This window comes from Solea solea, chromosome 7 (genome assembly GCF_958295425.1).
Source record: "Solea solea chromosome 7, fSolSol10.1, whole genome shotgun sequence".
NCBI lineage: Eukaryota > Metazoa > Chordata > Actinopteri > Pleuronectiformes > Soleidae > Solea > Solea solea.
Genome location: NC_081140.1, coordinates 20,940,788 through 20,956,025, shown reverse-complemented (window position 1 = coordinate 20,956,025; position 15,238 = coordinate 20,940,788). Strand labels below are relative to the sequence as shown.

The 15,238-nt window shown below is 41.0% G+C and overlaps 1 protein-coding gene across 1 annotated transcript; it reads right to left on the bottom strand.

Annotated features, from left to right (window-relative positions):
• Positions 1–3,923: 3,923 nt before the first annotated feature.
• Positions 3,924–14,557, bottom strand: zmp:0000000529 (WD repeat-containing protein 20). The gene is made up of 4 exons (XM_058633805.1): positions 13,800–14,557; positions 11,196–11,378; positions 8,722–10,131; positions 3,924–8,172 (listed from the first exon to the last, which is right to left on the bottom strand). The coding sequence occupies exons 1-4, from the start codon at positions 14,217–14,219 to the stop codon at positions 8,125–8,127; spliced, it is 2,061 nt and encodes a 686-aa protein (XP_058489788.1). The 5' UTR covers positions 14,220–14,557; the 3' UTR covers positions 3,924–8,124.
• Between the last annotated feature and the right edge of the window lie 681 nt (positions 14,558–15,238).

Here is a 15,238-nt window from a genome sequence, read left to right as displayed (position 1 = left end):
GAAAATTAAAAAAGCGGGCTTTTATTTTGTCGTACGGAAGCAAGACACTGGCGTTTCTCAATACTCAAGTAAGCTGGGAGTATATACTTGCCAAGTAGTACACAAGTATGTGGCTGTTTCTCAATACTCAAGTAAGCAAGTATGTATGTATTGTTCTACTGTTTGAATGGTGGCTGGCGCCAAGGGCTGCAGCCTCATTACCGACACCTAAAGTGTTGATAAATGAACATATGAAATACTTTTAATAAATGCATATATATTGTTATTATTTTCACATTTTAAATATTTAACTTCATTTATTAATTCATTTCTATTAACATATACAATACAATGTGGAAAATAGATATTACAGCATTGTATTGTATGTACTGTATTGTAAACGTGCAACGTGCAACTTTCCTCTCCTTTTAAGTGCAATATATAAAATAACATCCATCCACTCTGCTGTACAATGTACTGTATTCACTATCATATACTGCATATTTCCCTTACTGGCTCCCACTGTAAGTACTTGAAATACTTTTTTACATATCCTTCTAATTTTTATCGAAGTTATTGGTGCACTGTTTTGTTGTTTCTTCTTTTCTTCTTTTATCTCTTCACTTGTACTACTAGAGCTGTCCTTTAATCTCGTTGTACACTGTATAATGACAATAAAGGTGATTCTGATTCTGATTGTAGAGTAGTACATATATATGTGTGTGTGTGTGTGTGTGTGTGACGTTAATTGGTTTAAACGAAAAACGGACGGTCAGAACGTACGGACCAGCGCCTCTTACCGTTCACCAACGAGGGAGGCACTTGTTATTGTGAATGAACAGATAGATACAATATTGTACAGAATGAATCTACAGTAAATATGTGCTTAAATAAACTAGTTTGAAACCATTAGTTTGATAAAACATGTCTGCTGTAAAAGTTATATTTGCTGAATGAACTGGAATGAAAAACAAAAAGCAAATGAAAATAGGGTGTCTGTTTTGGTCCGTGTACGTTTTGACCGTCCGTTTTTTCGTTTAAAAAAAACGAAAAAACGTTTTCTCTTTAAACTTTAAACCAATTAATGAGAAAACGAAAAAGCACCGTTTTTTACGGTGGTAAGTCCACCTATATTATCAAATATTTTTTTCATTTCAATGCTGAAAGGCCTTCATTTCCCCACGAGCCTTACATATTAAGAAATATGATGTTATTTCTGTTTGTCCTGAGCATGGATAAGTGTGACCATCAGACTATTCATCTCATGCCTTTGAGTATCAGACACTCACAAAAGGGAAACTAATGCTGGAGCCATTTCATCTATGTGTACTGTACTTAATGTGTATAGAATCTTTAGACCATGTATATTTTTCACACTTGTTTCAAGATTCCCGCTTTTTTATAGATCTCAACCTCAGCTGAACACTTCACACCACTTCCCTGGTGAAGAAAGCCCAGCAGCGCCTACACTTCCTGCAACGGATGAGAAGGGTGTCTCTCCCCCCTCCCATCCTCTCCACCTTCTACAGAGGGACCATCGAGAGCCTGCTGGAAGTCTCTGCAGAAGGTGGTGAGGACATGTCAAGGATATTTTCATAATATATAATTTCATATTCATATAATATGAAATTATATTACGATTACTCCATTCATCGAGAATTAATTGATTATGAATATAATTGTTAGCTGCAGCTCTACTACGGTGGCCTTGAAGTGCAAATCACCAACACAAATAGGAAAACAACGTCAACTGAAACCCAACACGTCAACCGAAACACAACAACGGTAACTGAAACACAAAGGTCAACTACATCAACTGAAACAACAACCAAAACACAAGAACATTAACTGAAACTGGTTGTTGCATTTCAGTTAATGTTGTGTTTTCCCATTTGTGTTGGTGATTTGCACTTCAAGGCCACCGTAGTAGAGCTGCAGCTAACGAATATATTTATAATCAATTAATTTTCTCAATGAATGGAGTAATAGTTTGGTCCATGAAATGTCATGAAATGTAGAAAAATATTGATTAGTGTTTGTCAAACCTGGAAATGATGATGTTCTCAAATGATTCTGTTGTAATGACGTCTTTTTTCTAATGAGCAAAGAAACCAGAAAATATTCCAAAAAATAAATAAAAATTAACAGTTAACTTATTGTTCACAAATCCAAAAGATGGAACAACTCCCAATGCAGCACTTAAGTGTGAATAATAAATGAAGTTAAAGTGTCAAGAATCAGGTGACTTTTCAAAGCAATGGAAAAAAATAAAGAGCCATTTTCTATTAATTTATACAAAAATAATTCTTCAAACTTCTTAATCCACGCTGATGGGGTGAAATGGCTGTGACGCCCCCAGCTGGCCGCACTAAAACTTCATTGAATCAAAAAAGAAAAGAAAGAAAGGAGAGGAGAGAGAATGGATAGAAAGAAAGTTAGACATAAATAACAAAAAGTGGCATTGAAAGAAATATGGTGACAGAAGAAGACAGTAAAAAGGAAAGTAATAAAGGATGTAAGATAAGGAAAGAAATGAAAGAAGGGATGGAGGAAAGAAATAAAAAAAATGAATGAAAAGAAAGGTGCAATGGCAGAAAGAAAGAAAGAAGGGCTGGAAGGAGGGCCCAGAGTAGAAATGAAAAAAGAAACGATGGAAGGAAGGGGAAAAGGACAGCAATAAGAGGATGAAAGAGGACAGAAAGGAAAGAAAGAACAAAAGAAAATAGAAGGAAATCTGTTTGTCTACTCACACAGGTAAATCACATCCAGTCCAGTCACTGAAATCCAGTCCATGTGTTTCGCTGCTGGTTTCTGTGAACGCATGAAAACAGAAAATTAACTTGGGGCAACTTCACATTATCGTCTCCGTCCTGCAGAGGCTGATGCTGCTCCATCATCCTTTCCTCGTCTCCTCTTTCCTCATCTCCTTGTCACGCAAACATGGACAAAGTGTGTGCTTTAAGTAACTTTTTGTTTAAGAGCATACATTAATACATTAATACAGATGTAACAATGTAACAATGTAACAGTGTACCATGTATTGGCGCGAGTATTGGCGCACGAATGCTCAAACCAATCAGGAAGAAGGGAGAAGGGAGAGTCCACGTTCACTCTCCCTTCTTCCTGATTGGTTTGAGCATTCGCGCGCCAATACTGAAACTTCCTTTAAAAGCCACTTCCGCGATAAAAACATACAGATAAAATACATGCTGTATACAGGCCTAAAATGTTGCAAATAAACCAACAAATACCAGATGAAACGAATATCATTCAGTACATCTCTATCAATAACCTGGACAATTATAGGCCTATGAGCAAACCAGGCATACAGGTCAGGCACATCATACTGCCACCTACTGGTAGCGAGGGTAAACATCACTCTATCTATCTGTCTGTCTGTCTATTTTGTTTCTTTGCTTTTACTTTTGGGTCACATAACTTCCTGTCCTTCACTTCGTCCCTCAGAAGGAAAAAAGGCAAAATAAATAGCCAAAACAAACAAAATTGGGCTGTTTATTTGAATTTGGTTTTCTCATTTTTTGATATTGACAACGAAAACGAAAAAACAGCGTTTTTTCGTTTTCTCTTTAATTGGTTTAAACGAAAAACGGTCAAAAAGTACACAGACCCTGAAGTAAATATGCCTTACTTGGAAAAATCCACCACATAAAAGCATGTTAAAGTTTTGTAAGTATTCAATAAGATAACATTTATGGTTAAATGATTGATTCTGTGTTTACCAGTCCTGGTCCTCAGGTTGCACTGCTCCAACACACCTGATTCAAATGAAGGGGTCGTTATCAGGTTTTTCCAGAGCTGATGTCGAGTTGACCATTTGAATCAGGTGTGTTGGCGGATTGAGAAACACAACATTATAGTATTAGCTATATATCTGCCCAAAACCAGCTTAATACTTAGCACACGTACACACGCAAGAAACAAACTTAGTGTTTAAGCTTTAATCAATTTTAATAACAGATCTCCATATACAAACTGGATACAGTGATGTCATTCTGTGTTATAACTCCCACCAGAACAGGCATCAAGTGTGGGAAGGTGTGTGTGTGTGTGTGTGTGTGTGTGTGGGTTTCAGTCAGTGCATGTGGTCACTGAATGGTGATAATGGAGAATGCATATTTTACACTAGCACACAGGGACAAATAAGAACATGTGTAAAAAAAACAAAACAAACAAAACACCCAAAATATGTTAAGATAATGTTTCTTGTGGCATTAAATAGTTGAGTTGCTTTTTGTGCAGTACAGTGCATCAGGAGGAAATGTTTTAATTTTCAGTTTGTAGAATTGTGTTGACAGAACATGCAGGTTGTTCCTGTCCACCCTGCCTGTGAACAACAGTTTACTAGTTTACTCTGGCTGCAGCGCTCAGCTGTTCATGTGATCAGAGATCCCTGTCAATAATATCATTAGAATGTTGTGTTCACAGTGTGGTTCATCTTCACCTCCCTCATTCAGCTCTGGTTAAACACTCACATATCGTCACCATCCTCCTGACAGAAAGAAGCACATAATTGTGGTTTATAAATGGCATATAATTATTTAAATCCTTGGATGACTGTTTTGTGAATGAACAGGATAGTACTGGATGAAACAGGATCAGCACAGCAGTCATAGTAATTAGGCTGACAGGTTTTGACATGAGGATGTCACCCTAAAAACAAACAAATATGTTATTTGGGAATAGATTCTTTTTCTTTTTACTTCTGGTTGAATATATTTGAGTTAAACGCATATGAGCAAACACTTCTTCTCATCCGCAGTCACTGCTATTGTAGTTCTGTAATGACTGTGATAAAAAGTAAATAAAAATGCAATTAAAACTGACAATTAAGTTGTTTTTTTTCCTCCCATCTATTATCTCTAAAACAGTTGAAGTTCACACATTAGCCAGTCACATTCAATCAACGTGTGTATCATGAGCCAAAAGAAAAAAACAAAATAAGACACAGTAATGAGAAAGAGAAGAAAAGGAACAAAAAAGGTTTCAGTGTGATTGCAAGGTAACGCAATCCAAACATGTGACCATACTATACTTGGATTCAACTGCACAACCTGTGTGGAAATATTCTAACTGATTGACATCTGCTTGTGTCAAACTTCCATCTTAAGGAGAAGGTGGGTATGGATGTTTTTCATGTCGGGTTGAATTGTTTCTTTTAATGACTGACTCAAGCAGGTTCAGGTTTGTCTCATCTCTGACGTGATGAAGCATTAATTTAACCTCACAGCCAAGATGCACTTGAAAACCCAGGGGCGTATTCAAGATACACTTGTAGACGTGCTGTTGCTATGACAACAAAGATTAGAACAATAACCTCAAACTGCAGTGCAAGGAAAGGGGAGGTTTGTCCATTGCTCCAAGGGCATAACCCTGAATCCTGCAGTGTTGGAAGTTTCTTTGCTATTAATAGAATGTAAATCTATCTCTCTCTCTCGCTCTCTCTCTCACACACACACTTACTAGGACCTTGCACTGGCATATGTGGCCTAGGCTTTGGTCCCATGATAAGAAGTTGACCTCAGGAGGTTGGCATGTTCACCAGAGAAGGTCCCAAATAAGTAACAACAATGTGAACACGTAAAAAACCCAAAACACAAACCCTGATAAAAATAAACACTGCTGGCACGCTGCACTAACATCGTCCAGCTGGTTTTGATATGTCATAAATCACAACACAAGATGAGTATATCGGTTGTATCTATGGCATTTACCATCTAATCGTTTGAGCAGCCTCTGCTGCTTGTTGCTGTTGACTGGGTCGTAAAATGCTCTAAACACTGGCTCAAGCAGCTGCTGCTCTGTGAACTGAACTGAAGAACAGAAGAGGAATCCAGGCAACATGATGCAGCAAAGTTTCAAGCAAGAGTTTTTAGTCTGTTCAACGTGACAAAGCAATTCATGTTGTGTTTTTAATGTCATATTTATAATCATATCATATAATCACACTTCATCTCATCGTGTTCAGGAAAAACTATTGCAAAATGGCAAACATTGAACTTCTATGTGTCAAAGGAGATTTTTTTTCACCACACAAAACACCTTTTCACATACTGATGGCAGCTCAAACCAGGTTTTTGTTTGCAACATGTTTAGATTGTTTTCTCACTTAATAATCTGAGGAAAAATTTCAACAAGCACAACATTCAATAATCGCCTGAGACCCCGCTAAGCCAAATTTCTAATCTAGTGAAAGGTAATAAATCTTTTCCTCTCAAGATGCACACCCGTTGTATCCTCTGCAGCAAACAAATCCAAGGCAAGGTGGGGACATGGGAGTGGTTTTACACAGAGATCAGATCAGTCAGGAAAATAACACCTTCTAACATCAGCCATGACAACTCAGGATGAACTGTGAGTTTATTGTTTGTGCAAATTTTTGCAAGAGGCAATTCAGGTGCAACAGGAATGAAGTCTAAGACACAGGAAATGATATATGATGCTACACCTTAAAGGGGATTGTGTTTGTTGTGTGTGTGTGTGTGAAAGCCGTTTTTACGTTCGGAATGTGCCAGAGTGTTTGTTCATAAGACTTTTTTTTTTTTTAAGATGACGTATGTCCACGCATGTTGTTAAGCAGAATTAGTTATAACGTGAAGCTGATATTTGCTCTCTGTGCTCCACTTGGGTCAAACTCTAAAAAGTCGGACCCAAAATGCTTCCGTCCCTACTGACATATTAAACCCAGCTCATGTTCAGGGACAAACTGGAGAAACTATCACACAAAATAAAAAACACAATGACATCTTCAAGTTCCATAAAACAGCAGACATTCAACTTATAACTGTGTTCTTACATACAATAGAAGGATCTTCATATATTAATATTCTTCATCTTTTCTGCTTCTTCTTCGCTTCCTTGCTGCCGAGTCGTTTCCATACACATTTACACATTTTTTGTATTTATAGAGTATTTTCAGTATTTACAGTATAAATTACTACACAGTCTTGTGATAAAATAAATAACTTAAATACAATGGCCGTGGCTTTTGCAGTGTCTTTTTGCATGAATGAGAAAAGGGATGGCTTGGATGAAGGCAGGGCTGAGCATGGCCTGCCAATCACTCCTTGTCGCTTCAGATGAATTCTCAGAAAATGACAAATGATGTGTTTGATTCAGTGTTTGGCTGAAGCACTGAGAACACATTACTCACACGGTGACATGAGTTGAAAAACACTTCCGGACAAACAAGCAGTGCAGATCACCATAGAACATTAGGATTCATACCTGTAGCATCTCATTTTTATGACAATGTCAATGAAAATGAACCCACATGAAAAGTGAAGGATTAATAATAAAACACAGCATGTGCTTTTGGAAAAAGGACAAAGTTGTATAATAGAAAGGGCTCATCTAAAGAATCTGTACAAACAATTAATACAGATGAGTTTTTTGAATTTGTGGATCTAAACTTTGCTATGGATGACTCAGCCATTAAACTTGAATTTTGAACAAATCACCCACAGTAGTTGCTACTGTAGGACAAAATAATTATAAAAGTACAAGTTTTCAAACATTATATGGCCACAAGTATGTGGGCAACTCAACATTAGCAGCAGTGAGGAGGACATCAATGACATGTGATGGCTGATCATGCAACATAGCATCTAATTTGCTGCTGATTTTTCCAATAAATAAATAAATAAATTGGATTTTGGAATCTGTTTGTATTTTTTCCCCATTCAGCCAAATTAGCATTAGCAACACAAGGCCTTCTGCAGTTTAAAATCTACATCCCACCTCATTCCACAGCTGCTGAATTACGTTGATGCCAAGGCTCAGTGCAAGCACATCAGGTTCTCTCATACCAAATTGTGGAAAGTTTTCATAAATGACCTGGCTTGTGCACGATGGCTCTGCCATGCTGAAAGATGACAGCTGTCAGAGAACCTAGTCTATCTGCTTGTTTCAGAAGTGTTGCTCAAGAAACTGATGTCACCATGAGAGTTAAATTGACAGGAAACAGGTTTTGGGTTATGGCAAGCGCACAGAGTTATAGTGAGGGTATAATACTGCACTTGTAGTTTGGGCACAGTCTAACAATTTGAGGATAAACAGAGAGAAGATGACAAAGAACAAGGTAGGAGATGGAGGGAGGAAGGGATGAGTGCAAAGCTTCTCCTCCAGCTATACCACTGTGCCACTCGGAGAGTTCCCATTCTGTGCTGTCAAGTTCTGAGTGAGAAAGACAAAACATAAAGGACATTCAGACACAATGCACAATCAGACCTGGAAAATCCAGACTTCACTTTTAAGTGCAGGAAGTTGAGAAGCCATTATTGCAGTGCAGTGGAGATGTGATCAAATCTCAAGCTGAGTCATTTATTTGGCTTTTGAAGAGGTGAAGTCTCACATGTTCACTCAGGTTTTTTTATGTTGAACTATAAAGTAATAGTAAGTAGGCTAATTAACAATTCCATAATGAATTTCTTGAAATAAGGAAATCCACAGTGGAGGAAAATGGAATGACCCAAATTTATGTTGAAAATTGTATGAGTTAAATTCTTTTAACTAAAATAAGTAAAAAACTGACTAATATTTAGCAATTATGTAATATATATTTAGTGGAGAACTCAGAAAGGTAAAAATGTAATTTGAGAAAAATACACCAAAGAAAATCCGACATCCACTCTTCATCTTGTCTGTTTGACATCACTCTGTTTTAACTTCATGGAATATAAAATACTATCAAAATATTTTCTATGGAAAGATTCAAAGACATACCGCCTTCCCCGGCCGTGCCCAGGTGCAGATGAGACCCTCTTGGCAGGCGGTGATGATACAGTCGTCCATAAACACCAGTACTGTCAGCCTCTCATGTGCTATCTTCTTGCACACCAGTGGTTCCAGCAGTGGCACCTCATGCATGCGTGGGCACAGTGTGGTGCCTAAGACCTTAGCAGCGTCCAGACGATTGCTCCTCGGCGCCACATTGATTTTATCGTTGCTTTTGCTAATGTTGCCAAGGCTATGGTAGCGCTTATGCTCCTTCTCCACACCACCACTCCCACCAGACTTGTCTGACTTGCGCTCCTGGAGTGACAGTGTGGCAAAACGACCTATGCTGAATGGAGTAGTGTTTCCTGCTCCACTGCTTCCTCCACCTCCTCCTCCTCCCCCACCACCCTCTGAGGCACCCTGACTCTTGGAGGTATTTGCCACAGCCGGGTGGGGTAGAGAGTTGGAGCGTGAGAGGGAGCGAGGAAGCGGTAAAGGGAGTGTTGGTGGGTTGGATGTGCCAGTATTGGTGTTTGGTGGGTGATGATGCCCCTCAACCCCTCCACTTCCTCCCCCACCTGAGGTGCTGTTGACAACTCCACTGCCAGAGTTGGACAGTGATGGTCCAAAAGTGTTAGTAAAGGCGCGTGACAGTGGCAGGCGTGGGTACAACACGTCATCTGTCAGGTCCCACAGGCAGAACTGGGTGTCCTGCCCCACTGAGCCAAACCGGTATGTGACCGATGCCGAGCCACCACCTTTGGAGCTGTGCCGAGAAAGACGCGACAACGTGCTGCTTGTTCGGACACGCCCAAAGTGCATGGAATTGTTTGGCACCCCCTGGTGGAGGTCCTCCTCACTGCCACTAAGCTCCATAGGCTCATCGTCTTCGAGGGAGGTTGTGAAGGGGTCAAATGCCACCACATTGACCCACGACTTGTGGCCATGCCCCCTTGCTACCACTCTGCTCTCTGCAAATGACCAGACGGTAACCAGGTCATCCTCTCCACCCGTGGCGAGATATTTCCCATCTGGACTCCATGACACACACAGTAGCCCACCAAAGTAGCTCTTCATTACACCCTGCAGCTCCATCGAATCAAAATGGAAGACTCGCAAGCAGCCATCCTGACCAACACATGCTACATGCACACCATCCGGGGAGAAAGCAAACTCATTGAGGCCCCCCTCACCCACCGCCCATCGCAACAGCGGGTTGCGCGGCGTCTTGGTTTTACAGGCGTAAACTGCGAAGCCTTCCCCCTGCCGCAGCAGAGAGTACTGTGGGGCCGTGGTGCCACATGGGTGATCCACGTTGTAGAGGTAGAGGTGTCCACTGGCGTGGGAGGCCAGGAACAGGTTCTCTGACTTGGGAAGCCATTTTAGACATGTCACCTTGGATTTGTCTATCAACCTCTGGAAAACAGAAAGGAGGTGAGCAAGGAAAGGTTGGAGACGAGGAGGAGAACAGGGAAGAAAGAAAGACAAAGGATAAAGACATTAGGATAAAACAAAAGAGGGAATAATAAAGGAGGTGATTGAAGGAACCTATCAGAATGCAGGAGGTATGGATGGCATATTGACATATTGTATGTAGGAGCTACATTTATGTAGATTCTAGATTAAGTGATCACATTGGTACCATGATGCATGAGCTAGAATCATTTAATATAAACTACCGAGAAAAACACATGCAAAAAGAAAGAATGGGAGGTGAGTGACCACAGAGACCACAAAACAAGTGTGATTTGTAGCAGCAGAAAAAAAGATTTGATTTGCAAATCCCAGGGAGGTTAAGAGATTCCCCAATCTATCTAATTTAATTGGGAACCCCATTAAAGAGAATTCCATTTAACGGAAAAAGCCAGTTTAACACACTCTCTAAACTATAAAAGACTGCAAAAACACCTAAACATGTTAGGAGAAACACATCACATCACATCACATCACAGCATCTAAACTTGATTTAAAAAAATTGTGTAACAACTTATTTGTCAGCCTTAATCCCATCAGCATGAAAGACGTGTTTCACGTTCGGTATGTTTTGGAACAGTAAACATTGATCCACTGTGGGGCGTAAAGGCCATAGCTGCATCAGCTACTTTAAATGAATGTGCCGTCACACCTGTTCTGACATTATTCATCACAAAATGCACAAAACCAGCGTTTAATCTTCTCTCTGTCACAAATAAAGGTTTATTTATATATAACACAGTTGATGATTCTGTCGACCAATCACCGTACTGCAGTGTGACTAGCTCTGACCTTCATGTGCTAGATCACAGTGCTAGATACTATAACAGAAAGCTGGCAAAAAGTGGCATTGCATGGACTGGTTATTTTTGTACCTTTCACAACATTTGACGACTAAAATACAAATAACTGTGTTACATAAAGACTGTAGGGCTTGGTGAAAATGGGGCAGGAACCTCTGCTCTTTGGCAAGTACAGAGGAAACTACCATGCAGGCAATAGAATACCTCCTCATTGAAGAGTTTGCTGGTCTCCTTCTTAATCGGGTCGAGATACTGGACTTGGCCTGCTGAGAAACCAACAATGAGAGCAACACTCTCTGCTGTGGCCGAGTACTGGTTGAAATCATGACATGTTGGCTGAGTCCCCTTGTAGATTCTCTTGTCTATCGGCTTACTGAGGTCTACGGCCTGCAGACAAAGTGAAAAAAGACAACCATGATGTACAAGCAAGTGAGTGATGGATCACAAGCTGAGATTTGGGGCAAGAATTCACACAAAAACATAAAGATTCAAAATTTGTATTTCCACACCAAAACGCTGCTAATGTTGCTGCCCTCCAGACTTACCCCACACATCAGCTTTGAGAGAGAACGACTCTAGGTCCATATTCCAACCGTTGTCTTTCAACATTCATTTCAGTATCTCACAACCATAATCATGTTTCAGAGAACTAGGGTTAATTCCTTGACCTTAAGTTTACTACTTTACAGTGGTATATTATGCCTCTGCCTTCTCTCCATCATTTGTGATGTAAAATGCATCTATCTGTGTTACCACATACACAAAAACAACACACTGACATTTTGAGGAACAAAGACAGAGTCGTGTGGAGCTGATAGACTTAATCAGCATTGTGTGAAGTCATCTGACAATGGTTTGAAAGTAATGGATATTTGTTTACATTATATGATATTAGGTTACACACTACATCTTTAAAGAGTATTAAAGTTATTGCACAGGAATGACACACCACACTGTGATGGGGCTGTTTTCAGTGAGTTGTTTATTAAGCAGTCTTATGGCCTGGCAAAAGAAACTGTCTCTTTAGTCTGTTGGTCCATGTTTTTAAGTTCCTGTACCTCCAGAGGGCAGGAGGGAGAACAGCCTGTAGGGAGGGACGGTGAGATGTGACCTGGATGAATGTCAGGGACTTCCTGAAGCACCACTGTGTGTATATAGATCCTATCCTGTTGGATGGGGAGCTTCCATCTGATGATGTATTGTGCTGTTGTCTGTGGTGGTGCAGCTCCCAAACCAGGTGGTGGTGCAGCCTGTCAGGAGGCTCTCCATCGTGCCCCATAATGTCCCTAAGGATTTGTGGCCTCAGGTGACAACAGCAGTGGTAAGGGCGGTCATTGTCAGATCCTTGTGAAGGTGTCCACCTTCTCCACACTGTGGTGGTCACAATGATCCACTATTTTAATGCCTAAATATATACATCCTTTCTTATTTCGTGATGACTTTTCTTATTTTGATGAAAAGTTAAACAGATATTCTCATGGCAGTTTCAACTTTGATTGGATTTGTCATCTATGCACAAGATCAATGGTAAACATCAAATGTTAGTGTCAGAAAGAAAGATGTGATGGGAGAGATCCATCACAGTAGATTCAGAGTTGATCACGTTTTTGTTTCCAACTACAAAGGCCAGAAAACAACATGGCCGACAGCACAGTGAATGTCTGAGGATTTGGTGAGGTCATCCTGCATTGAATCATGACATCAACAAAACCCTGACACAGAGAGTGAGGATGATTAACTGAATCTGCAAGACAGAGATCATATGTTTCACACTGTTTTTATGTCTGACAGTTTTGCCTTGTCATGATAATTTATCTTGTTAATTCTTCTGTGCTGCCAGTGTAAATGACAGAAACCACTCGAGAGTTTATTTGAAGCTATTTTGAATACTAACAACTGAGCCAGATAGGATGACTGTGTAGTTTGTTCTCTAATGGAAGAACATTAGGAGGTTAAGTCTTAAAAGCCCAATGTGAGCACAAGGAAGGATTAAAGCAGGTTTGTATGGGCATTTGTTTTGAGGCTGTGTGCAAGCGTCAGTGAGTGAAGACAGTCCATGGAAGGAAACTACCATGGGAACTGTAAAAGGTCACAGGGAGACGTGGAAGTTGCAGTGATGAGACCTACAGTTCAAAAACATTTAGGCCTTAATGTTGTTGTAATGTAGGATCTAATGTATAATATGAAATTCAGTCACTGAAAAGCTGGTAAACTGTACAATTAGCATCATTTTATTGTTCTTGTTTCTCTGTTTTATGCATTTACATTTAGTAATCTACAAAAAACTATATAAAAAGCTATTTTTTCAGTTCTACTCCACACACACACACACACACACACACACACCTGTGTTTGAGGGCAGTCACAGTGTGATCAGAGCACATGATGACAGTGAAATGCAGCAGCAGTCTGTGGTTTGACATTGTTTCACACAGAGAGAAGCAGCAGTGAGTGGAGCAGTGTCAGAGGTTCCTGTCCCGATCACTGTGACACTGATGCCCGGCTGCTCCTCCACTGGTCTGCCTAAATATCAGACTCTCTATGTTGCACTGCATAACAAATAGAGTTGCAATGGGTGCATGTTTCCAGCATCAGCAGAAGAGGCACGGGAGACAGATGATGAAATACAAGCTAACACAGCATCAAAATAGCGGCGCAGGCTAGCACGGCTGTAGCACGGCTGTAGCACGGCTGTAGCACGGCTGTAGCACGGCTGTAGCACGGCTGTAGCACGGCTAAGCTAAGCCTGACCATGCAATCTGTCATCCTGACCAAGAGAGGAGGATGAGGGGGCTCATGCTCACTAACCTTCTTGATGTTAGTGTAGGTGTAGAAATACAGCTCCCTGCCGATGTTAAAGCACACCCGCTCCGACTCTTCGCTCGGATCTTCAGGCTGCAGTTTGACCATAGACACCCGGACCGGCGGCAGAAAGCCCGCCGGAGAAGAGTTGGCTGCAGCATTGGAAGAAGAGGAGGCGGCGGCGGCAGCGGCGGCGGCAGCAGCGGCGGCGGCAGCCCCGGGCCCCTGCAGTAGCCCGACCCCTCCGCCGGGTATCGGACCGGGTCCAGGCCCGGGGCCCAGCGTGGCTCCAGCGGACGGACCCCGCGCCAGTCCGCCCCGCTGCTGCGAGTCCGAGAGGGTGAGCAGCTTGTAGAAGCCCTCTCTGGTCCGGAACTGGGACTTAATCTCATTGATATCCTTCAGAGCGCCACCATCTCCGGCCATTTTTAGTACAAACAAGCCGCACAGGAAACTGAGGTTTTGACCTGGAAATAATAAAAAAAAAAGTACTAGGATAGAAAGAGGAGAAGCGAGCCGAGCTGAGCTAGGCCGACCAGCACGCCCGGTCTGCTCCAGTGCATTTTACACCAGGACCGGCGACCAGACCGCTGCTACCTGGTAAATAAACCCACAGAAGAAGCCACATTGAGCCAGTGTCAGCAGCATCCTCCACCGGGTCCCTGCCTCCGTTCATTCACTGACTGTGCGTAAAGTACGTGTGACGCTGCTGCTGATGCTGATGCTGCTGATGCTTCTCTATCCCGACCCCGGCCTGACTCCTGCTGCTCACACCTGTATGTGTGTGTGTGTGTGTCGTTCAGCGCACAGCGTCCAGATTTATCCCTCATTTCAGAGTGAAACTCAGCTCATCTGATGTAAAAACTACACTACAATCCTTATTTAAAAACAAGTATATTATTATTCATTAAAGGGACAGTTCAGGTATTTTTAGTGAGGCTGCACAAGTTATCTACACATTATCAGCACATTTACAACAACACGATAACAAGTCTATAATATCAAAATGATATGTTGGCTGTTAGACAATCTTTCTGACTGCACCACAATCAGTAGAGACAATCATTGATTTTTACATCACAGCACACAGGCGTTGTCTCTGTGGACTTTGGTGCATGAGGATGAACAGTTTATAAACTCCAGTTTTCAGACAGTAAAGTCTGTAAAACACTGAGATAAAGTGGTGATCATATTCTTTAGATAATGTAAACTGAAGCAGATGTTATGAAAAAGGTTAAAGGGACAGACCACGGTTTTTTGTTAAAGGTAAAAATAATTCCTCTGTGCGTATTAACGTGAAGAGATTGGTGTCACAAGAAATGACTTATGAGTTTTTAAATATTGAAGAGATGTATGGAAACAAATATAAATGTGTCTGGAAAATTGAATTGAAATTGAAAAAAAAATACATTGACTGTCTCCCTCATGTCGTTTTTTTAACAAAT